Source organism: Chamaea fasciata, unplaced genomic scaffold, assembly GCF_029207755.1.
Source record: "Chamaea fasciata isolate MVZ Bird 193981 ecotype frontalis unplaced genomic scaffold, bChaFas1.0.hap1 SCAF_2, whole genome shotgun sequence".
In the NCBI taxonomy this organism is placed as follows: Eukaryota; Metazoa; Chordata; class Aves; order Passeriformes; family Sylviidae; genus Chamaea; species Chamaea fasciata.
In genome coordinates, this window is record NW_027094087.1 from 63,959,249 (window position 1) to 63,983,973 (window position 24,725).

The following is a 24,725-nucleotide window of genomic DNA, read 5'->3' on the forward strand; positions in this document are numbered from 1 at the left end:
TTTGCACCATTGAAACCAGTTTCTTGTAGAGTAACGGGGTGATTAAAACAGCTTTGACCATTAGATCTACTCTGGAACATTTCAACGCCACTGCAACTTAATAAGGGAAAGCAAAGACAAGCTTCATTGGTTTTCAAAAGAAGTGTTTCAATTGTGTAAGCATACCCTACTCACTTGCCATTTAATGCTGCCACTCCAACAGTGCTTCTGGCAATTGACATACTTGCCACAAATGTCCACTGCTGACTTTGAGGGTCCCACCTCTCAACTGTGTTCAAATAACTCCAACCATCATGTCCTCCCACTGCATAAATAGGCCCTTCAAGCACTGTAACTCCTAAAATGGAGGAGAAAGTGAGAGAAGATAAAAGTATCTTTCCGCTATCAATAGGGAAAAAAAAAAAAAAAAAAAAAAGGCTTCCAAAACACAACCAGCAAATGAATTTATGTATTCAAAATGAAAATGGAAGTACCAATTTGAGATTTAATTAATTAAGAATTAACATACAGGAATAAAATTAATACCACTCTACGTGGTTCTGTGAAAAACAGGTCTTGTCAAACAAACTTAATTTCATTTCTTGAGAAGGATGTTTGCTTCAGAGAATAACCTGTCAATGACATGATCCTCTTAGATTTCTGTATTCCCTTTAGTATCTCAGCACTCTGATCATGAATTAGTTCTTGAGAATAGCAGTAAAGCGCATAATAAAGTAAGGACTGGATATCTGGCAAGTCCCTGATTATTGTCAACCTAAGGGGGATTTCACTGAATGTAGTTGCTTCTACAGGGGATGGAGTCTGTATTTTCACCATATTTGTCAATCACGTAGAAGAAACTATACAATTTTTCAGTAGCAGGAAGATTGATAGACTGGTTCAGAATCAAAAAAAAACACATTTTAAGGCTTGAGCAAGTAATTAGCTGTTTCCTCAGTTTCATTCTACCAAAAAAATAACCACACATCTTCACAGAAAAATAATGTTGAATATATGAGTATTCTTTAACTACTGAAGAAAAATTAAAAAAAAAATGTAATGTGTGAAAACTGAAGTTGAAAACATTTCAATAAGAAATAAATTTTTAACTATGAGGGGTTTAAATCACCCAGTCAAAGGAATTGATGAATTCTCTATCTCACAGTCTCTTCAGTTAAGCTAAAAAGGCTCTGGAAGATAAGTTATAACTAAGCATCATTTGTTACAAGACAGTGAGCTCAATAAATCCATTCTATGAACCCATGATCCCAAATGAACATTGGTCTGAAAAATCTCAGGCTAAATCCAGTCCTATTTCTAAGTCAGTCTGGTTTTTATTCCTTACTCCATTTCACACAATTTGAACTCATCAAAAAGTCAGAAAACAAGAGATCATTAAAGTTTCAGAGAATGGCCTTGTTGGGCTTTTTTTTTTTTTTTTCTTGCAGCAAAATCCATCTTTAATTTTAAACAATGTGAAGTTTCCACTTTCTGTGTAGGAATGCTTTTTTCTATTTCAGAAAAGTAATTCATTAAAAGCTTATTTTACTTTAAAACCATATTTATCAATGACTTTGAATATGTTTCATCTCAGCATTCATTGAAAGTGTTCCTGCATTTTGGGTGTTAATTTTCTTTTGTCGATATTTTTTTAACTTAAAAAAGAAAATAATTCAAAAAAACCCACAAACCCTTTGAAAAATTTTCCTCCAAATGAAGGTTGAATCTTTTATTTTTTTCTTTCCCAATTGTTTTCATTTCCTTGCCTAGAAATTCTTTCTATTCAATCACATGATCCAGTTATAATTTACCCAGAATATTAAAGTGGATATCAAATTGAAGTCATGATCCAAAGAGCACAATGTTATCTCAGAACACAACCAGTAACAACAAGTGGGAAGATGTGTCACATGTGGGAAGAAGTGGCCACATAAAAATTAGGGGATGATATGATAATATAAGCAGTTTGGGGGTGGATTTTTGTTTACTCTAGTATCTAATATTTAAAAATATTCTTAAATCCTTAACAAAGAGGTTTACATTGTAAAAAAATTATTTACTATGACTTATGTTATAAAGACATAATTCTCCTTTTCATCTGTATACTCTTCATTAAATGCAAAGTTAAATAGAAAATCAAGTTCTTTTGGGGTTAAAAATTGAATCATATTCAAAGAAAGTTCATGGGGGCAAATGTTTCTATACAGATACATGTGTGGTGGAAACACACAAACCCTCTCTCACCTTCACACATAAACAGAGCTGCATTGTTATGCAGTGAATTTCACAAGGAATATATGATGCACATAAAAACACATCTCATCAGTTTTGAAATTTCCAGTTTTTACTTCCTCAGACAACTTATTTGCACTTTCACTAGGATATAAAGTTTTCTTCAATTACTCTTTTTATCTCATTCAGTATTTAATTTTTTTCCAAGTCCTTCATAGTTGAATTTTATTCTCATCTATTTCCTGATGGAAATCAAGCCATTACAATTATTTAATTCACTTTTTGTAGGAAATTTGATTTCCCCTTAATCAAAATACCATTCTTCCTGCATTTTCATGGATTTTTACCTTTGTGGGTTTTTTTAATGACAGCGAGATATAAGCTCATTGCATTAATACAATGTTACTTTCCCTCTGCTTTTCTTGTTATAAAGAGAGAAAAGTAACATTAAGGACCTGAACTTTATGCAGAAAATAGTCTTCAATTGCTTCTCTGTTTTTCTCATGAGAACTTTTCTGAGCTTATACAATGCAGATAGAACACTGTGAGATTCACTGTTCCATCTGATTTTTTCCCCATTGCAGAAACCAATATACTGCCCTCAGTAGTTTCTGGTGCCCTTTAGTGGAAGCTACTGCACAAGCTGTTGCATCAGCCGGGTTGCATCTCTGTTACCTGTGTTTAGACCCACCTATCTACGAAGTCCCACATTTAATTCTTATATTTTCTAAGAAGCCAGGCTGGCAACATTCTAAGCTACACAGAAGTATTTCCTTTCTCCATTAGGCAGTGCTTGCATCATATGTTTCAAAATATTCTAATGAGTAATAATGATAATGTAATTATCTCACACAAATAAGTATATAAATACACATTTTATATGAGAGAGACTGTGTCTTATATGAAGAATTCAATGTTCAAACACTGAATTCAAGCATTTCAATGCATTCTAAGTTTAAATGGCAGAACTTCTATGTGATTTTTACATCACACATATGGACTAAAGGGTAGTTCTAAAGATGTTGCTTGTAACCTCCTTACTACACAGGATGAATTGTAGTACATCTCTTCTCTGACTGAATTACTGAACAGTCCACGATAACAGCAAATGGCAACACCACAATCAAAATCTTAAGGGACACATTCCCCAAGATCACAAAGCAAAATATTTTCCAGTAAAATTGATGAAGCATGACTATTCTCTTTTCTGAATGTTCCAGGTCATTTGTTTTAATAGAAGAAAAAAATTAAATTCATTGTCTGTGTTGAAATGTCAGAGTTCCAATCCTATTAGCACACTGTAGAATTCCTCCTTCTTAAAGAGCAAAGGTACTGAACTCAATACACCTTTTATTTTTTTAAACGGTGCAGCCAATTTCTGCTTGGTCTCTTGAGATAAGATTTTTCATCTTTTTGTAGTCAAGATACTGAACAGTATGTTAGAAGATCAGAGTTCATTTCAACTTCATGAGACAGGTTTTTGTGTTCCTTATGTATATTAAACTAATGTCAGAGTACTCTAATTTTGTTTTCTGCCATCTACGTCCACAGATAATAAACATCCACCTAGATTTACATTCAGAATGTAGATATTGTAAAATATCAACATGAATGGACTTTTCTTGTTTCTAAATGACAAAATAACTATTTCCAGCTGACACTTGAACTCTTATTTGTCATTAAGCAAATTGCACAGAAGAATGATGCTGTTAGCTCTTTCAGGAGAGTTTGCTGAAAGAAGAGAAAGGACAGACGGTCCTCATACATTTTCTTTCTGAACATCTTCAACAATTTGGCAAAACCAGTTTAAGGCACAAGAAAAGAAAAAATCCTCTTGGATATAATTTTTCACGTGATAATAGTGTTTTGTTGTTTTCTGGCAGAAGTAATAATACATTCAGAAAAGGAGTATTTTACTCTAAGAAAATAATAAAATAACCAAAGTTGTTATTAATCTGAACTAAGAAACTGGAAGTTGGCAGAATCAGATCTTCTTTTTTTTAATTTGGAGATAATAATAATTTTGGTATTGAGGACGTAATTTGTTCTACCCATCTTTTGATGAATTACTTTCATTTACCTGACACTGTGAACAGTTTGTCTTTCCTAGTTCTCATAGAGCTGAAGAGCTGAAACAGCCATGAACATCCCTTTTAGGAAAGGAACCAACTTTTTTCCTTAAAAGATGTTTTCAGCAATATCTTGAGTAGTTAAGTGCAGTAAGTACAGTGCAGAAAAACCTTAATGTTTTCCTGAATAAAAAAGTTCCTGGAAAATAATTCTTCTAGGCATTTTGACTTAGGAATTTATAAAAGCAAACAGTATTCTCTCTAAACTAAATGAGATCTAAAGAATTAATTGTCCAGTTTGCAATGGCAGGCATTTTCCTTTTGATTTCCTTCACAAAGCTATGCAGCAAAACCCCTATTATGCCTAATTAGGTGCTCGATCTGTACAGTTCCAATTATTTAAACTTGAAGACTGGAATGGGATTTTAAATTGCTTTTCTGTAATGTTACAAAATAAAAGAGCACTGCCTATAATATTTTTAATTCTGCAGTTCCTTATCTGTTTAATGAACCTAATTTTACAGAGTAAAATTTTAGAAGTGTCATTTTCTTATAAAACAATTCTAAATATAGTTTCATACCAACACGTCGATACAAATGTCAAAGGGAATATTATCTTTTGTGCTATCTTGACTATAGTCTCTGCATTTTGATATTTGTAGAGACATGAGATTATAACTGGCAAGGATATATGTGTATCCAACAATTTTTACTTTAAATAAGGAGATTACCTTTCAAGAAGATAACAGACACATAGTATATCATGACATTGAATGTGAGAAGACAAATCAGTGGTTTGTTATCCAAGTATGAAACTTGATCAAATAACACCCAGACTTTATTTCACCCTTTTAAGCTCTGCATTTATTTAGTGTCCCGGTAGAATCACATTTTTAACAATCTCCTTTCTCACCACACCCAAAGAGGCGTATTTATACAATTGCGTATTAATTGTCATTAATATTGCTTCTTTTCCTTCCTCTGTTATTTCACTCTTTAAATCTTAAACCACTCTTCTTCCATAGTAGTGGTATCAAAGAAAGCCCAATTTACTTAAATTATGCATCATGAATTAAATGATGAATTAAATCTTTTATTTAGTTGTCAAAGCCATAATATTAACTGAGTGGGAAATACAAATGCTGTTCTTTGTATGCTGCATATAGGACTGCCATAGGCCAGTCTTGGAACTTAGTGTGTCATTAATTGGAGAGTTGAACCTGACCTACCTTTCTTAGTTAATATTCAGTGACTCAATGTTGAAGATACCTATTCCTATCTAAATTCACAAGTAAGTATCAAGGCTGATTTAAAGAATTATAGTAATATCACTGCCCTCTTGGGCCAGAAGATATTACACTAACTTGCTAATATAATGCAAATTTATAGAAGCAAAGATCTGCCTGACGACCCTTTATTTACATTGAGTTTTGTAGATAAGACACTAGGTTCTCAACTCTGCCACACTATTATCCTGAGAACATGACTCAGAAATTATTATAAGTGTTGCTGTTATGATTTGTAACTCTTTAGTCAACTGGGTCACAATCTACTACTTAGTAAAGGTACAAAATACAAAGAAAAGGTACTTAATAACTCAGAAAAAAAAAATCACTTCAATGTTCCCCATGATTAGGAGAAAAATCCAAAGCAGAAATATAATATATGTGCAAATCAATATTGCAAATAAAATACTTTAAAATGCTCAGGACTTACTGCAACCCACAGTGAAAGCAGTCAGAATGGCATATTTTTCCTGAGATTTCACATGGGAAAAATAACAATTTAACTACACAGGGGCACATAATACTAGTCAATGTTGCCTAAAAGAAAGATTCTCAAACTACTCTCTTAACAGCTGCTTCTGGGGTAAAAAATACAGCTTTATCAGAACATTGCTCTGCTGTGGTAAGTCAATCTGTTGTGGAAGTCTTTCATTGAATGCTTAGGTGTTGATAGGTTTGGGCGTTTTTGTTTGTTGTGTTTTTTGGGAGGTGTTGGGTTGTGGGGATTTCTGTTCATAGAAATCACCACATGAAGATGGAGAACACACATCTTAACCATAGCATAGCTTTTATGAGATGCTGATGTACCCAGAAAGATCTATAATAGCAGAAAAATAAGATATTTACAATAGGATCTTGAGCTGAACTTTTATGGGACATGAATCTTTCTCAGCTGACCACAACTGATCAAAATCGCATTCCATACTGTATGGCATCATGCTCTGGGAATCTGGAGTACCACTGCCCAGTTCAGTGGAATTTGGTCAGTATCATACATGCGACAACATGAAGTGCTATGATATTTTCAGTTGTCTCCATGCTCTGACTAGTATCTGGAACAGTTTCCTTTATCTAGCTGTTTGGCACAGTAACAAACCTTATGCAAAAATATTATTCTATCAATCACTCAAGAATTATTTTTTTATAAATAATTGCTCCACAATGTTGGGAAATTGATTAGTCATAAATAATTAAAGTTTTATCATACTAATAGGATATGACCTAATCTGCTGGTTTCAATGCTAATTTAATTCTCTGCATTTTAATGACATTTATTTCTTCCTGCCTTTCATCTCCGGCCTCCAGGTTAATATATGCCCTGATGTCCAGAATGGAATCTTAGATTCTCATGCATCTCTCTGCACCTCTGTGCTTTTAAATCTCAAAATATTGGTTTATTTTACATACAGACAACATACAAAATATCTGGATTTATTATGTTGTAAAATTAAAAAAAAAAAAAAAAAATCAGACCTAGAAGAAATCCTGAGGTTTTTTTTGTTGTATGCTAATGGAAGATGTAAATTTGCCATTTTTGGCTCCTTAGTAGCCCAGGAATAGTGATACTCAAAAACAAGAAGCTATCATTCAAGACAGCAAAGAAGGAAGAACAAAGATCCCTTTTATCTTCTACATTCTAGTTCATTTTACAGCTACCATGGATCGAAGTGTTAAGGCTAGATTAAGCCTTTATTTATATTTCTAATCTATTTCAATGGTTTCTACTCTTCCTGGAATGCTTTCTGACAGATAGTAACTCCACACACAAACATGTATTTATTGGGGCTTAAGCACTATCTAGAATAACATCATTGCTTAACTGCCTTAGCAAAAGTTTTTAAAAGGGAAGATGAAAATTCAGCTCTCAGTGACTTCAAAATTATGTTTCAAACTAGGTCTAAAGAGAGATATCATTCATCATTAGATTTTCGGTGTTGAGTAAGCAGTAATTTATGTTATATTATGTTTCATGAAAGAGGTAAAACTCAGCCTGTACAGTTAATAATTTTGGTACTTCACTGTGTATCTGATCTACTCTGCTCATGAATCCTATAGCCTATGTTTTCTTGGTGGAACTGTTTTAAAAAAATCTTCTAGTAGCACTCATTCTTCAAAGGCTTTTTTCTTAATTTGGCATAAAATAAAGTAGAGGTGATGGCTTTCAATATTCATCACATAAAATGCATCTTTAATATACACAACATTTATTGCAATGACCTGTTCATTATAAATTTTTAGTATCAAATATGTGTTACCTGTGTGTTTCTCCTTCACTTGTTTCAGTGTAATCTGATACTGGTTTGCCTATTATGGATCTATTAAGGTTTCTAGTATCTGATACTTTTTTTTCTGATATTTCACTGCAGGCTTATTTTAAGAAGCTATCAAAATTTTACAAATTTATTGTTAAAAAATTAATGCATTTACTTCACCAAGGGAGAGCAATGGGATTAAAAATACCTGATTCATGTCAATATTTATATATAGAAATGTTATTGCACAGAATAATTATTTTTTCAACTTACCGCTTTATGAAGGAATAATTCTACCAGAAATTATTTAACTGGAAAGTAGTTCCATTGATGTTACTGTGATACTGCTAGCCTTTTCAAATATTATGTACTTCATTACTATGCTAGCTTATTTAAATAGAAGTGTTCATAAAAATTTACTATAGTTTTTTGGTTTTGTTTTGTATCTGATATAGCTTTTCAAGAATCTATGTTTTTGACATCTCTCAAATCATATACACATACAGGCTTAAATACCCAATACCACATCTTTGGCTTTCTTTTTTAGAAGTGCCAGTGCAACTGGAATCTAAGTTATTTTTGCATTTCCAGATTCTCAGTTTTCAGTCTACTCAATAGTATTTGTTGTACCTTGAGAAGCAGGAACTGCTCCTAAGGTACAAATCATTTAATCCTAAACATGCTACACTTCTTTTTCACACAGAAACCAGATTATGTCACCTCAATTGTTCTACTCCTTTGTACATACCTACTTAGGCAACTGAAGCCTACACAAATTCTTAAATCTCTAAAATTGTGGAGTTGTATTTATGCCCTAAACTTTCACACAATGCAAAACTATTTGATAAACAATAATTCCTTCAGAAAAAAAAAATCAATTGTAAAGCATTTCATTAATTTTAAATCAATGAAGTAGTCAACACTTGAATACTTTTAAAAGTAGATGTTTTCTAAATTACCATTTAATGATTAAAAATATACATGTTTGAAATAGTTATTTTTATATCTAGATTTTTGTATTTTATATTATTTATATTACTTATATTAGTAATATTTATACTTTTTTTTTAAACTTCTGAGATTTACTATGCAGTAAATAGTTCAGTTTCTCCACAATTTTTCCCTCTATTAGTATTTCTCATTACTACTTGAAAGGTACAGAGGAATGCCTGCATTTTTTCCCACAAAAAAATTTTTCCCTTCCCTCTGACTCATGAGTTGGACTCTAGAGCAGTAAGCATGAAAGTTGAAAATCAAGCTGGTTTCTAAGAAGCACAGCAGGTCATTCCCTTTCAGCGAGATACAGAAAAAGGCCTTTGTGAAAACACATAGTGCCATTTGATATTTTGTCAGCAACAGCTAAGATATTCTGGGATATTTTATCTTATAACTCCCTAACTACTTATATTCTTTTTCCACTTCTGAGTTTTGATCTTAGTTTTCTAGATATTCATTCCTGCACATACCAGTTTCATGAAAAACACATTATAAGCAAGTATTCACTCTAATTTCAAGCATACCCCTCAGGTCCTTTAAAATGCATTTATATTACATACTTAGTTTCTTCAGAACAATAGGTTGAAGCCTAATCCACTTTATAAACTGAGAACTGGAAATTCTTTAGGTCTTCTATGACCATTCACTCTGGGGTAAATTCTATCTATCCTAGACATATATCTTATGTAAATAAATCTAAGGCTTTCCCATCAGCTATTAATATTTTTATAGCTTTTTCACTCAGATTATTACAGCTGGCAAGATTCTCTCTTCCAAGAGGGGAGGAGGAAGAATATGTAAGCTGCCTCCACTCTAAGCTGTACAGGATTTTATGAGGTAATCCCATGTCCTGTCAGCCTCCTTCCCACACTGCTAATCTTGCAAATAGGTGTTTGACTATGGATAGTGAGACCAGTATGTTTCCAAAGCCAAAACCTAAAATAGAAGCTTAGACACACATAGTTCATTGAAAGAACAAGACAATTTAAAACACCTACCTGAAAAGATTGCTGTTTTCCCTTAATTATACTGGAAGCCTAATTTTCTCACTGTGGCACTTAAACTGTTTCTTCTGTAAAGACAAGCCAAGCACCAATTTTTTTTATGTTTTTGATTTGTTTTTTTACAAAATCATAGTTTCACTGGATTTGATATCTAAAATTCTTGTTAGTCTATCATTGGTTCCATATTTCCTTTCTCTCTCCTCTTCTACACAGACTATTAGGTTCAGCACAGAAATTGAAAAAGTGGATACAGAGTTGCTTCATAAAACTGATGAATTTATAAATCAAAATCTGTTTTACATTTTTCACATCTTTGTTCTTTCAGTCTCTTTCTTTCTTTCCTATAAGGAATTTTATTTGGGTTTCCTGTTTGTCAGGTTTCACCATTCCCATATTTCATTTTTGCCATTCACCACCTTCCTGGTGTCTTATTGTTCTTTCATATTCCATTCTCTTTTATGGACTACTCTGCAGGGATATTAGAATCACTATTACTTTAAATAATAGTTTTGGATCCCACAGTCTGCCCTTTCCTTTTTGTACTTTAACACCACTTATTTCAAGCACTGCCATTAAAAGAGCTTTCACTCATCTTCAACTGGCAGCTTTGAAACTGCCTAAGATATCACTTCCTACACTATGGACTTTCACTACAAGGCCTGTCAACTTTTATTTCCTCATTTCTACTAGTATCAGCTTCTATACACATGGTTCTATTGAAGATTATATGAAGACAGGATAAATTGAATTGTATTGCCTGGTTGTGGCCTAAGTTACAATGGGATTCATCTGATAATTTTTTTGCTATGTCAACAAAAAGACATCCATGGAAAGGATGGGTGCTTACTTCTATACCGTATACAAAATCCAATTCAAACTGCTCTAGCATTATTCCTACATGGATGTAACAGAACATACTTTAGAAAAAAAATATTTTTTTAAGAAGTATTACTTCAGATTAACTTTCATTACGAAGGGCATTTACTAAAATAACTTTATGGGACACTAGAAAAAGTAAAATAAAAAAAAACAATTAAATTCTATTAGCTAAGTTTCTCAGGTAATAATGTGATTAGTAGGCAATTCTAAATAAAGAACACCTGTCTAATGCCTCCCAAATGACTGCATTTAATCATCACAGTTTAGATTTCTTTCCTCATTTTACATGTTGTTTACAAAAAGCCTGAATTACTTCAATATAGAAATTTAAAAATTATTTTATAGTAAGCAAAAAAAAAAAAAAAAAACAACCAAACCTCAAATGGTCAAATGCTTAGTTTGTTCCTTTTTACCTAGTATAGAAATCATACCACTTTTTTCCCCAGTCATAATCTCAGTATTTCTCAACTTAAACTATATTGGTATTTTTTAAATCTGTTGATCAAAAGCATCTGTAAAATTATAGGGCAGAATTATGTTTTTTAACTAATCACCGAGGGTTTTCAATCATAGATTCATCTTTTTTGTCACTGAGACAAATATATTCTCTATTAAGCATACTCTAATGTTGTATTACTACTTTCCTGCAGTTAGAGCTGAAGTCATTCCTTTTTTGTACCACCCTGGGGAACAGCACGGACTCTAAAATTCTGGCACATTGGCAGAAGAGATATGACGTATTTTTGAATGTAATTTATGCATTTTCTCATGTATTTTCTAGTTTACAATTAAATTGAATCTTAGGAAGCAATTTTAAATCAGTGAGATATTTAGTGCCATGATGCCATCTGAAACAGATTCCCATCGCTATTTTCTATTGTAAGACTTGTTTAACAGCAACAGTACATATACACCTTACAAGTGTCCAATGGCATGAATGAAGGGCAGGAAAGCATGGTCATTTTTTGAGGTATTGATGCAATAGTACAATAAAGGACTTGATGATTGCAACTCAGGGTAATGGACAGGATAACATAGTGTGTTGAATGAGTCAACACAGGCAGGCAGCTGGAATTTCCACAAAACCACAGCTGAAATGCAATGAGTAAATTTATTTCCCATTTATTGCCTTCCTAACCAGAGGATGCCAAAGCAACACCTAGGCAGAGACACACAACCAGGAACACAGCAACTTCGTCCAATCCTAGCAGGTGGCCAGGCAAAATGGGTTTGCACCCATTTATCAAGCACCCACACACACATAGTTTACCAGTGTGCTGGGGTCTCCTCTGGGCTTTTTATGACCTTTGAGCTTTGATCCCTCTCCCAAAACAGGGAGCTCAAACACAAGCCATAAGTCTCTCCAAACATCTGTGTTATCTCTACACAGAAATTTTCTTCTCAAAACAGAGATACACAGCAGTAGGTATAATTTATATATAGGGTTCCCACACTGTTATTCTCCAGGCCATGGCATTCCATGCTCCAAGGTCACTTGAGCAAATCTGCCACCCTCCTCACCATTCTCCTGCTTTTAACACTTTCATCCCTACACAAGTCTGGGAGAGTCTGAGATGTTAATGGTTAATGAGTCAAACATTTGCCCATTTGTGGAGGGGGTAGGGGGCTTTGCTGGGCCAAGATTTGCATACCCCCAGAAGTAGGAGGTGAACTTTTTGGGTGGGTGATGGTGAAGACTCTGGTGTGCATAAATCAGAGGGGGTGACCACCCACCACCAGAGGTCAATAGGAAGCAGACCTAGTGGAGGCCGGATAGTTCTTTTTATCATGAGAATGTCCTCCCTTACACAAGCTGGTTCAGTTGTAAAATTCCTCCTCCCACCCTCCGGCCATCTTACCCCTCTGGAAGGTCAGATTCACATGGAACATTGATGTTCACACATACATGGGAGTATTAATCCCTTTTGATGGCTGAACTATGGTGACTTGAAAGGCAGCTGTCATGTCATTAACTATTAAAGACCTTCCCCTGAAAGTACTCCGAGTCTCATTTCAGTGTGGATCAACACAAGATGTGCAGCAAAAGAGAGTGTAAAGCTCCCCTCCATTGAAGTCTGTGTTTTGTGTGCTTCCCCCACTCCCAATGGATCAAGACTATGATCACTTCAAACAAGAGACACCTAAATTGCAATAATCAAGTCTCGTCATTGATCCACAGGTGGTAATAACTTTCTACTCTTCTCCTTTCACTTTCTTTTCCATATACATTTTATTAAATGTTATTTTTATGCTTTTATATTGTTATATTACTACAAATAACAACAACCAAAATGGCTACATACCTGCATCCCACTGCAACCAAATGGTTCTAAAAAAACCCCTACATGTGTACATTTACAAACACTGATCATTCAGTGTGGTCTAACTGCCCCAAGTGCTCTGTTAGCAAAACCCTGGGTTATCCTTGCCTTCTGGAGCAGGTCATATCAGCGTCTTCCATTTCTGTTTTTCATGACTTTTCAATAATTCTTTCACACCACATGGTTTTAGCAAAACAGGAAATGAACAGGTAAATTTTCTATACCTTGTAAGAACAGTATTGCAAAGCCCAGTTATAGCTACTGGTCAGTATGCTACCATAGCTTAAAAGGACTGAGTTTTCCATTAAAAGTTACATCACCAAAAAAAACCTGGCATGTTTTAATTTTTTTTTTCTTACCTAAGCCATGTCTATGTGTTGACATAGGTGGTAACACAGTCCAAGCCTTGGTCTTTGGGTTGTAACACTCAACAGTGTTTAACGTCTTTAAACCATCCCGGCCTCCAATGACAAACAGCTTGTCATCGATGACAGCAACCCCAAACTGAAGCCTCCTGCCATTCATTACTCCAGCCTGAATCCATATGTTTGTTCTGAGATCATACTTTTCAATTGTTGTAGCTCCTGATAAGAGAGAAGAGCAGAACTACAAATATCAAAATTATAGATGCATTTAAATTAATGTTTAAGAGAATAACTTAAGAATTCATCTGAAATGTAGCCAGTGCTTTATTTTAGCATACGCATAATAGTGCTTCACTTTCAAAGTTTAAATATCCTACAGAAAAAAACAACATCATTACAAAGATTTACTCTTTGGAACTAACACTTTGGATTATAATAAAATGTTTTATTCTATGGAAAATAATTCTGTTAGGATTCATTCATTCTGTGGAACCAAAAAGAAATGAACCAAGTTCAAACAAACATCATGGAAACAATAGTTTAGTTATCTGGACTAAAAAAGATATAACTTAAATTCAATTTGTATGCAAGTGTAGCAGAGGAGCAATAATATACACTACAACTGGATGTATTAAATTCCCTCCCAGTTTTATTAAGCCACAATATATGTGAAGCAAATTTTGCATTCAGTTTAGAGAGATATACTTATCTTTTGACCCTAGTTTAAAACAGACAGCTGTAAATTCATTTAAAAAATTCATTAATACGTATGTTTGTGTAAGAGACGGTCTGAAGATCCCTCATCTGCCTCACGACCATCGTCAAGGACAGAGACTGAAACCCCTAAAAGGGACTTTAAAATCTCAACACAGGAGTTCTGGCCTGGCTGAGGTGGGATGTTGGCCAAGTGCTGCCTGCAGGTGTGTTCGATGGAAAAACCCAGCACACATATCGGAACATCAGAACCTGAGCAAAAACAATGGGCAAGTTACGGTGAAGTGACCGCGCCTGCTGACTTGTACTGGTTGACACTGTACCTGCTGATGACCGACTTGTTCTGAATTCTCTAAATGAACACACTGCAGTGATATCCCCCACCTGTTTGGCCAACTGCCTCTCGCTTCGGAGAGGACTATAAAAACCCTGTAGACCCCTGCTCACTTTTGTGATCACCCCACTGGAGAAACTCACGTCTATAGGCATCTTCAAAAGCCTCGAGGACTCGACCCTCCATGTTGGTAGCTATAATCCCCTTCCCCTCTTTTTCTGTCTTTCTTACTATTCTCTTTTCTCTCCCCACTATCGCATTTGTTGGCACTAAATAAAGGTGCATTTGTGATTGAGTAAACTGAGTTTGTCCCCCGCTGTGTCTTTTGCGCTCTGAGATCCCTAAAACGAACCATCACGAACCCCGCTTGTGTGAGCGGATCATGACAGTTTGAAACAACAAAATGCATAGTTTATTTGACAGAGTTTCTTGGACGTGCTGCAGGGTATATTATAATGATGCATATTCATAAAGTTGTAATGATGAATTGCCACAATATTTTACTATATTATATACTGAGCACCTAATCCAGGAGTTCCTGGACTACCTAAATTCTGTTTATCCAATAAGGTGCCTTGATAATTTCTAATGAGGATGAGGATGAGGATGATATAATACTAAAAATAAAAATGGCAATGAGAATAATGACAAAAATTATTATCACAAAGTAAAATAAGTGTCAGTCCTATAAAATCATTATTATCAGGAACATGAATATGACATTCTAGACGGCAGTTCAGACAAGAAAAGAAGACCCCTTAAATGACAGTAATTATTTTCATTGCAATGACTCTGCAATAGTAACATTCAGAATAGAAAAATTATTACACAAAAAGGTGGTGGAGCAACTGAAAGGTATCATCAGCAGAGACTTTAGGATATCTATAATTGCAGATTATTGAGAATTTATTTTTATAATATTGAGACTGTTCTTCATTCCCATACATACGGTCAAATATTCACACACCTTAGACTATAAAAGAGAATAAATTTCTACCTTTCATAGGAAGAAAACTGTGTATTTCTGACCAAGGAATAGGTTCTTTTCTTTAGCTCAACTTTTTTGATTTTGAAAGTAAAAGGATTTTCTTCACCAAGGAGGCAAAATCTTGATACCAATAGGATTTTACCAGACAAATTAGTTTAGCTATTTAAGAGTCAGGTCCTCTGGGTATATAAAATCAATACCATTTTGGAATATTGATTTTCATCTATCATATATTTCATGGCTTGAATATATTTGCATATAATACTCTCAGAACAAAAGTATTACATTGCCAAATGTTGACATCACAAATTTGCTCTGAAACAGAATAAAAGAAGAAGCTCTAAAGTATCCAGAGGTGCATCAAACAGCACAAACAAGGTCATTGCTTTATCTTGATGACAATGCCTTTGAGCTACTTTTGCTAAAATCTGTCACTGAGTGAAGACTACAAAACATCTGTTTTCCCATTTTTTAGGGATCCTAAGTCAAAAGGACAGCAGTGTCATTCTTAGATTCTCTCACAGCCTTTCCTTCTAATTCTATGTTGACCTTAAAGATTTGACTTACAGTAAGGCTACTGGAGCTGAGAAATTCATAAACATCAAGATTTTGGGGAAATTTCTTGGAAATCTGTTTTAGCATTTAAGCAACATTATATTCTATGACCTTGGGTAGTAATTCTGCCTTTGCCAGAAGTATAAGTGGATCATAGAATTGTAGAATTGCAGAATCATTTAGGTTGGAAAAGACCTTTAAAATCATTCACCTTCTAACCCAGCAGTGCCAAATCCTCCACTAAACTCCAAGTGTCACATCTACATTTTTTTAAAATACCTCCAGGGATGGAGGCTCCATCACTTCCCTGGGCAATTCCAATGCCTGATAACACTTTCAGTGAAGCCATTTTTCTCACATCCAAGCTAAACCTCTTCTGGTGCAATTTGAGGCCATTTCCTGTTGTCCTATCACTTGTTGCTTAGGATAAGAGACTGACACCCACCTGTTAGAACTTCCTTTCAGGAAGTTGTAGTGAGTGATAAGCTCTTCCCTGAGCCTTCTTTTTTATCCAGGATAAAGTACCTCAGCTCACTCAGCCACTCCTCACAAGACTTGTACTCCAGACCCTCTACCAGCTACATTGTCATTCTCTGGACATACTCTGGGAGCTCAATGTCCTTCTCGCAGTGAGGGGCCCAGAACTGGACACAGGATTTGACATGCTGCCTCACCAGTGCTGAGCTCACTCATATATAATCAATAGTTACACCTCAGGACAATGACTCACTTTTTGCTGCCAGATCTGGAGGAACATAGAATATTCCAAGTGGAACTATCAGAGAGAGCAACAGAACCCTACCCCCACTCACTTTCATCACTTCTAAGGTGAGATCAGTATCTAGGTTTTTAAACAACCATGCTGTGGCACAAGGGAGGAACAGTCATTCACCCACATGTGAGTTCCAGCGGAATGCAAAAAATTGGTAGCATCACATGCCAGCTGAGAGAAGAAAGTCCTCTCCTCTCTGCCATAACCAGTGGATGGCAGTCTGCAGAGCCCACTCTAAACTGAAGCAATTTCTGAACTGTGCAAACTCAAAGACATGAGCTGTGTTGGTTAATACTGCCCAGCCCAGACTGTACAGGGTGTGGAAGGATGTCATAGCAATGACAGAAATCTGTAGACAAGGACTTTTTTCTATTCCTCATGAACAAACCAAAGTAATTCTGATTACATGTTTCAGAAAACCAGAAAATCCAATTTTCCAAGAACAGGAGGATGGAAGGAAGCCATTGGGAAGTGACTGGTATATATTTTTATGGAAATTGGAGATACAGGCTTAATGTGAAGATGTGAAGAGAATAAATAAAGGAAAAAATTCATTATTCATTTTAAGCTGAAGCGTATCTGCAGATTATGCAGAGATAGACATATTTTCCTACAAAACAATACAGGTGGAATACCACAGAAAAGGTAACACACACATAGACCCAAATAAAAATACCAACTATATTAAAAATTACATGAAATTACATTTAAAATTTGATCCTATTATTGTTTCCTTCACTTGTGTATCCCTAGTGCTTTTTGAGTGGTCTAATGGTAAAGGGAAATAAAATACTTACTAGACTGTCTTTAAGAGAGTGGGTATGAAACTCTAATGATGAAAGAAAAACAAACATACAGAATATTGAAGATTTTATTATAAAAGTACTACATGCCTGGACAATTCCTCTATACACACATACATGCACAAAGTACTATTTTTCAGATGGATAGACCTCTAGAACCGACTAATTTCAGGACGTAGCACTGAAGAAAGAGTATATGAAAAAGACAGTGAGGTGAAACAGAATTAATTTAATAGCTATCTGCATGATAAAGAAAAGCATGTAGTAAATTAAAAAACTATTCCATGACTGTGGCAGCACAAATAATTTCTGGTAAGAACATAATGATGTTTCCTGATGTTCTGGATATGTTTCAACTTTTTTGTTGTGTTTTTTTTTGTTTGTTTGTTTGTTTTCATTTTTTTTTTCCTAACTTAAATTCTACTTAGGATCCAGCTGGGCATCAGATGAAATTAGCTTTGTGTATTGTGCATATGGGCACTATAAACCCTGATTAATCAAGGTCTATAAAGCAATGAGAGACCTATAGAGAAAGAAAACTTGAGAAATGAAATGCCATAGATGATCAGGGTAATTTTGTATTAATGTCCAACTGCTGCTGACAATTCCTCTGTGTATGCAGCAGGGATGAAAACAATCCCACCAAACCATGTTTCCAATGAAACAGTAAAGTACTAGCTCTTACTTTCTCACCTTTATCTACAGAGAAATACACCATTGCACTAAATATAAATTTCTATTTCTTTGCTTTAATTGTGATTTTTAAGCACATGAATTTGTGAAATTGTTTTGGTGAAATCCTTCAAATGGTCCTCTTATTATTTTCTCATAAACTTTGTCTTTTTCTAAAATTAAGCATGTTTAATTTCCTCGCTAATGACTTATAAATCAAGATTTTTGTAGAAATCTGATCTTTTGCATAGCTGATGACTGAAGACTAATAATATAGCAAGGTCATTGAATGAAAACAAATTGGATTGCAATATTATTTGCAACCCAATATTTTAGGTCAAATGCATAAATACCTAGAACTCATCCTCCAAAGATATTTTTAAATATTTTTGAACAGCCTGACATAGGCTAAATGAAGATTGTCTGAGACTATGAATTCAATGTTTTTATTTTAGCTAGGCATAAATGCAGGACGTTTCATACAAACAAAGTGAAAATTGCTTCAGAAGCAGATGAAAATCTGAAACATATTCCCCTTGCTGAACTCTCTTTGTATTCGGTGTAAACATTTCCACACAAAAGTACCTATTTTTTTCCTTATTGGTAGAATGATTCAGTATTTAAACCCATGAAGAAGGGTAGGAGTTCTACATTTATCATCAGAAAATTACTACATTTTTTTCCATGGAAGACTTTCTGCTGATTTTGCTATTACTAAAGCTGTTGCTGACATGTATCCTGATCATTTTGCTCAAGATTTAGAGATGCTGCTGTGAGTAGGCACAAAATGATGACCTTGATCTAGTGATCTGCAACGTTACATTTTGCACTGAAAAGATGGTGACTGAAGTGGAACAAACGTGACCTAAGGAGGTTACTGATGCAGATACCAAGGAGAATATTTTGGTAAAGAAATAACTATACAGGAAATGGTAGCATAGGGTAGTGATTCATCACTTTGTAATAAGACTGCTGGAAATTCCTTTAAGTGCTCCAAAAATCTATAACACGTACCCAAAAATGATTTCACAATTTTTCTTAGTGAAAACGTGTTTTAAAATGCCAGAAGGATTTGCCATATAGTGATATGAAGCAAAAAATCAGAGAACCTTTGGGAATATTCAATTTTTCTATATGAGCAGAATTCTCTAAAACCAATACAAGTTTTTTTTTCCACTAATCTTTATATTTTTGAAAGTATCAGAACTGACAGCTTTTCAATAGTGATTTTAGGCAATGTCTTTGATGTTGTGTACTTTGTTTTATAACATAGGGTTATGTGTTATTACATACAACATTGATGGCTTATTTTATATTTTTATGTAGTCTAAAACTTGCAAAAGTTCCTTTTATTAATAATTTATATAATGCAGTATGATAGTCTACCTTTGCTCAGCAACAAATCCATGCCTCTTCTTCAAAAACAGTTCTGTTCCCACTGAAAATTGTGCAAATATGTGTTAACAATAAAAACGAAAGTTCTACATGTGGACAGATGCAGATTCTAGGGGAAATTCATATTCTGCAGGAGGGGTGTACACACACTGGAGCTCCCACCAGTGGGGAGCAGGTGATAGTGACCTACACAAACTGTGTATCTGTGTTTATATGTCTGTGTACATTGTATCTGTAAATAGAACCTTGAGGGATTTGCTCAAGAAGAATGTTAAGAAATTTAAAATTGTAAATTCATATTTTGAAGGTGTCTAGTATTGCAGTTTGTCTACTGCATGACTGATACGGATTCTAAACACATGGTTCATCTGATTGGCAGTTCATTACTTAGCATAACTAAAGCAATAAGCTATTTTGATCATGATTTGGGTTAAACAATGAGTGAACTGAGAAATTTGGTGTTGCAACAGTACCAGTTTCCCATTACCCCCAGCCATACTTCATTATTTTTCATTATAGCTATAGAGATGCTCATTCACACTGCTTAGCCCTTAGCTCAGTTTCTGACAGATTCTATTTTGCTGCAATTACTTCCCTCTAAGGTAAGCCTGCTGAAAAGGGTGCTATTCCTAACCTTCATGGGTTGGACCCAGATAATCCTGATTGGCTTCTATGTTGTGTATTCTGTAGTTCAAAAAGATAATTGTGTTTATTTGGTTTTCCAGTTCAGAGTGTTAAAAATAAGGTGAAATGTCTACTGAAGATTACTTGGATCTTCTTGTGCTTGAAATTAGAGACTTCCAGAGCATTTCCTAGAATTTGGCAAGGAGATTTGTCAGGTGGCTGAAGGTGCAAGATACAGACAGAGGATTGCACTGGGAGGTGCCACCACTTTTTAAATCTTATCCACACTGACTACTGAGGGTGGTTGCAGTACTGAACTGTTTCCAGAACAAGACTCAGAATTTGTGGTGGTTTACTCTAAAGTCAGTATCATCAGATGGCAACCATTAATGAAACTTCAGTGGTCAGGGAACGGAAATTTGTTGGTCTATAGAAAAAGATAAGGTTTCTGATAGTAGAGAAGCTCTGTAAATTATCCATCTGCCAGGCATGTGTCTTCTCTAGATCACACACAAAGTTTTCTCTCTCTCTCTCTCTCTCTCTCTCTTTTTTTTTTTTTTTTTTTTTTTTTTTTTAATGTGTATTTTAATAAGATATCTGCACTGGAAATGTCAGACAATAGAATAATTTGCAGGGAAGTAATGAGCAGGAACAAAGGGTTGTTCTTGGGATAAAAATCCCCTTAACACACCCACGATGCAGAAGCCTCTTGTGCTGCCTGCAGAATCCCATAGTTTGTACCAACAGAAATGAATTCCAGGGCAACAGATTGACAAGGCAAGAAGTTTGTGGCATGATAAAATTTATTTTGTGTGTGATAACTTTGGCTCCTCTCTCACATTTGAAGCCATGGAGGCTTCAGAGTAGATCACTTCAGGATCTCTTTATTTCAAACTGTGAAAGCAGTTGCAGAAGATAATTACACTGGGGAAAAAAAAAAAAAAAGCCAGAAACTTAGTGATATAAAATAAGTACTGAAAAAGTGCCAGATGGTGTTAAAATATGGGTTGCTTTCTTTCTATTCTGAAATGCACTGCTAAATCAAAGTACTTTAACTGCTAATTAGTCGATGAGACTGAATATTTTGGAACATATTGAAAATCATAGGAGTGAAAAGAAGGAAGTAATCATGTTAATACTTATAAGAACTGGACGAGAAGAGAATTTTAGTGTGATTTATATATTTCATTATCTCATTAGTGATTAGTCAGTGTACTTCATATTCCTCTGGTGAAGTAATTAGCCAAGCTCTACTTTTACTCTACAGTTACATTAACATGTTGAAGAATCACAGAAAAATTGAGGTTGGAAGGGACTTCTGGAGGTCATCTCTCCACTGGGCTGACCAGTCCCAAATCTCTCAGCCTCTCTTCACAGGAGAGATGCTCAAGTCCTTTCATCACCTGTCTGAGATGCTGTTAAAGAACTAACCAGTACTTCCAGTGAGATCTGACCAGAGTGAGGAAGAGGTAAGCAATTTGATGACTGAAAAGAGAAGGGATAGAGGAGTATTTAAACCTCAAATAGTGGTATTTTGCCCATCTTTTCTTCTGATAACTGTTCCAACAAGACTTTCCTTATTCTCAATGTAGTCCCAGTCCTCAAAGAGATCAACTGCATTGTCTTAGTAGCAAGGTATGTAAAGTGACCTGTCATGGTACCCCCTGCCAGGGGGGATATCCACTGGGAACATCTCTCACCTCTGCAGTGAGTATTGAGGAAAATCTTTCTCAGTGCCTTCAAGAGAAACCAAAACCAAATGAAAACAGGGAAAAGTAGTCCCTCATATCTTCATCTTTGAAAACAGTACACACTTTAAAATTCCCATGCAAGGCCTGTCAGGGAGCAGGCAATGGATGGAGAGGGTGGCTGATCCGTACAGCCTCCTATGCTCCCTAACTCTGTTAGCAGGGATCAAATCTGAACATGCAATTTTGCCCTTTCCAAATATCTGAAAAATTGTTAGGCAGAAGTGTAGGGCAAAATTACCCCAGGTACTTTTCTGCCAAGCTGCTCTCCAGCTGGGTTGCCCTAAAATTATACTGGTTCCAGTGGTTGTTCTTCTGAGGAACAGGAGTTTGTGCTTACCCATGTTGAACTTCATGAGGTTACTTCTTGATGTTTCATTAATTATGGTTTCTGTCTCCAGAATGTTTTTTTTGCTAGCTAAATATAGGATATAGATAGATAGATAGATAGATAGATAGATAGATAGATAGATAGATAGATAGATTTCTTGAAACATTTCATTTTGTTTTCAGTTTATTATTGTGGGACACAAACTAAAAATCAGACTCTCTTTTAGTTTATCAAACATATATTCAACAATGAACTTCTGGGATATATTAAAAAGTATGAATTTCTGCAAAAGAGCAAATAATTCTCCCAAAATCCATGGTGTGGTTTTCTGTTTTAAAAGTAGTGGATTTCTTTTTTTTTTTTTTTTTTTTTTTTTTTTTTTTTTTTTTTCTTTCTTATTTTTTTAACAGCTAACTTACATCTTTTCTGTTTAATGAATCTATAAGAAAAAGTAAGTTTCAATGCATATTTGCAATTCAGTCACTGAAAATTTTACTTATTCATTCTGCATAGTCTGCCTGCCACTTACTCTGGTATTCTAATTTTCTCAAGAAAACCCACCATGATGATATTACTATGCTATCTTGATTACTCCAACAAGAGTTTACTTCTCTGTGTTGTTGTTCCTGTTTATATACATTATTTTCCTGTTCAGTCTTCCAGAAAGCATGAAAAAGGAAAACAGAGTCAGTCATTGGTAGAATGTTAACCTAAAGCTATCGGAATGTTACTTGTTTATAAGTGCATTTTACATTTTAGGTAAATTGTTTTCTATTTCCAATATCTTCCATTGCTAGCAAGAGAATGTCTGGGAAAACAGTGGATTATGCCAACACACATTTTTATGTTAAAAAAAACCCCACCAAACTTTAAATATGTCAATTAAAAAAAAAATCCAGAAATTGTAAGAATAGTTAAATATATTACATGGAACTGAGTAAACAAAAAATCATAGATTCATTTTGGTTGGAAAAGATTGCCAACCTTTAACCCAGCAATGCTGAGGCAACAACTAACCATGTCCCTCGGTGTTGTATCCACATATCTTACAAATACCTCCGGGGATGGAGACTCAGCCACTTCCCTGGGCAACCTGTTACAATGTTTAACAACCTTTCAGTGGAAAATTTTTTTCCTAATATCCAATCAAAGCCTCCCCTAGTGAAATTTGGTGTCATTTTCTCTTGTTGTATTGTTGTTACTAGGGAAAAGACACTGACTCCCATCTTGATACAACCTTCTTTCAGGTAGTGGTACAGAGTAATAACATCTCTCCAGAGCCTCCTTTTTTGCAGTCTAAACAACCCCAGTAGCCTTCACTGCTCCTTCACATCTATCTCTGCAAAATTACTCACTTCTGATACTTAAAAACACTGCAGTAGTTTGGCTGAGATAGAATTTCTACTTAAATAGAGCAGACAAGACTTCAGAGAAAAACTGTAGGTATCTAAATAAAAAGTGGTATATAGACAGCTGCTTGGAATGTCAGAGACACAATTTATTTTGGCTTATTGTCCTCCTGAGGTATTTTAAGTCTATGACTGCATGATTTTTTAAGATAACAAATGTCCTCATAGAAAACACAGGTGAAAACAAATTAGCACCAAAGGCAGAAGAAACTCAAACAGAGGAGTAGTAATGACAAGTATGCGATGTTATCAATAAAAGAGTAAGATTGCAAGACGGATCATCAAGTTGTCCCTTCTGAGTTCTTTTGTGAACATCTATTTATGCAACAGGTAACAACCGCATGTTTGTTTATGTTCCTGCTTGAAAGGGACTGCTCCTGGAGTCAGACCAGAGCTTATATATACACATACATAAGTATACTTACAAAGTATGCATACTTATATGAAACTTTTTAAAAAGCACAACAGGAGAAATATTCCATAATAAACACTTTGGACTTCTCTTTCTCTTATCTTCCGAAGTAGATTTTGCTGTTTGCATATTATACAAATACAGGACTTTAAGCCTGCACATTCTGAAAATGCACACAGTTACTGTACATAGTATATTACTAATGAAAATGCAAGCAAGATGAAGATAAAATGTTTACTCAAGATACTTTTGTGTATCAAATGGACAGATAATAAATGCTGTCAAATGCTTTATGTATGTGAAGACAAAGTGGTTTGTAGCAATTTTTAAAACCTGAAAAATGGCATAAAACAATCATGATAGATTTCACTTTTTTTTTTTTTTTTTTTTTTTTAAACAAATTCCCACTATACTGAAAGGGAAGGAGGTAGATTCAAGTCACAGACAACTCAGACACATATCTCAAGATGCTAGAAGAATTACCTTAGAGGGAAAACATGATATATTATGTATTTTCCCTATATTTTATATGCCTATATTTTCCCTATATTTTATAAGCCTTTATTTTTGACAGTATTTACAATA

At 34.7% G+C, this 24,725-nt stretch overlaps 1 protein-coding gene across 2 annotated transcripts in view; it reads right to left on the reverse strand.

The window, feature by feature from the left end:
* Nucleotides 1-24,725, reverse strand: part of KLHL1 (kelch like family member 1) — a 186,214-nt gene that overhangs the window by 19,251 nt on the left and 142,238 nt on the right. Inside the window, exons 7-8 of one of the 2 annotated variants that reach the window (XM_066176264.1) lie at nucleotides 13,378-13,602; nucleotides 175-337 (exon numbers count right to left, since the gene is read on the reverse strand). In XM_066176264.1, the coding sequence (XP_066032361.1) occupies nucleotides 175-337; nucleotides 13,378-13,602 (388 nt within the window). The remainder of the gene's footprint in view (nucleotides 1-174; nucleotides 338-13,377; nucleotides 13,603-24,725) is intronic. The other variant, XM_066176265.1, reaches the window with a different exon arrangement.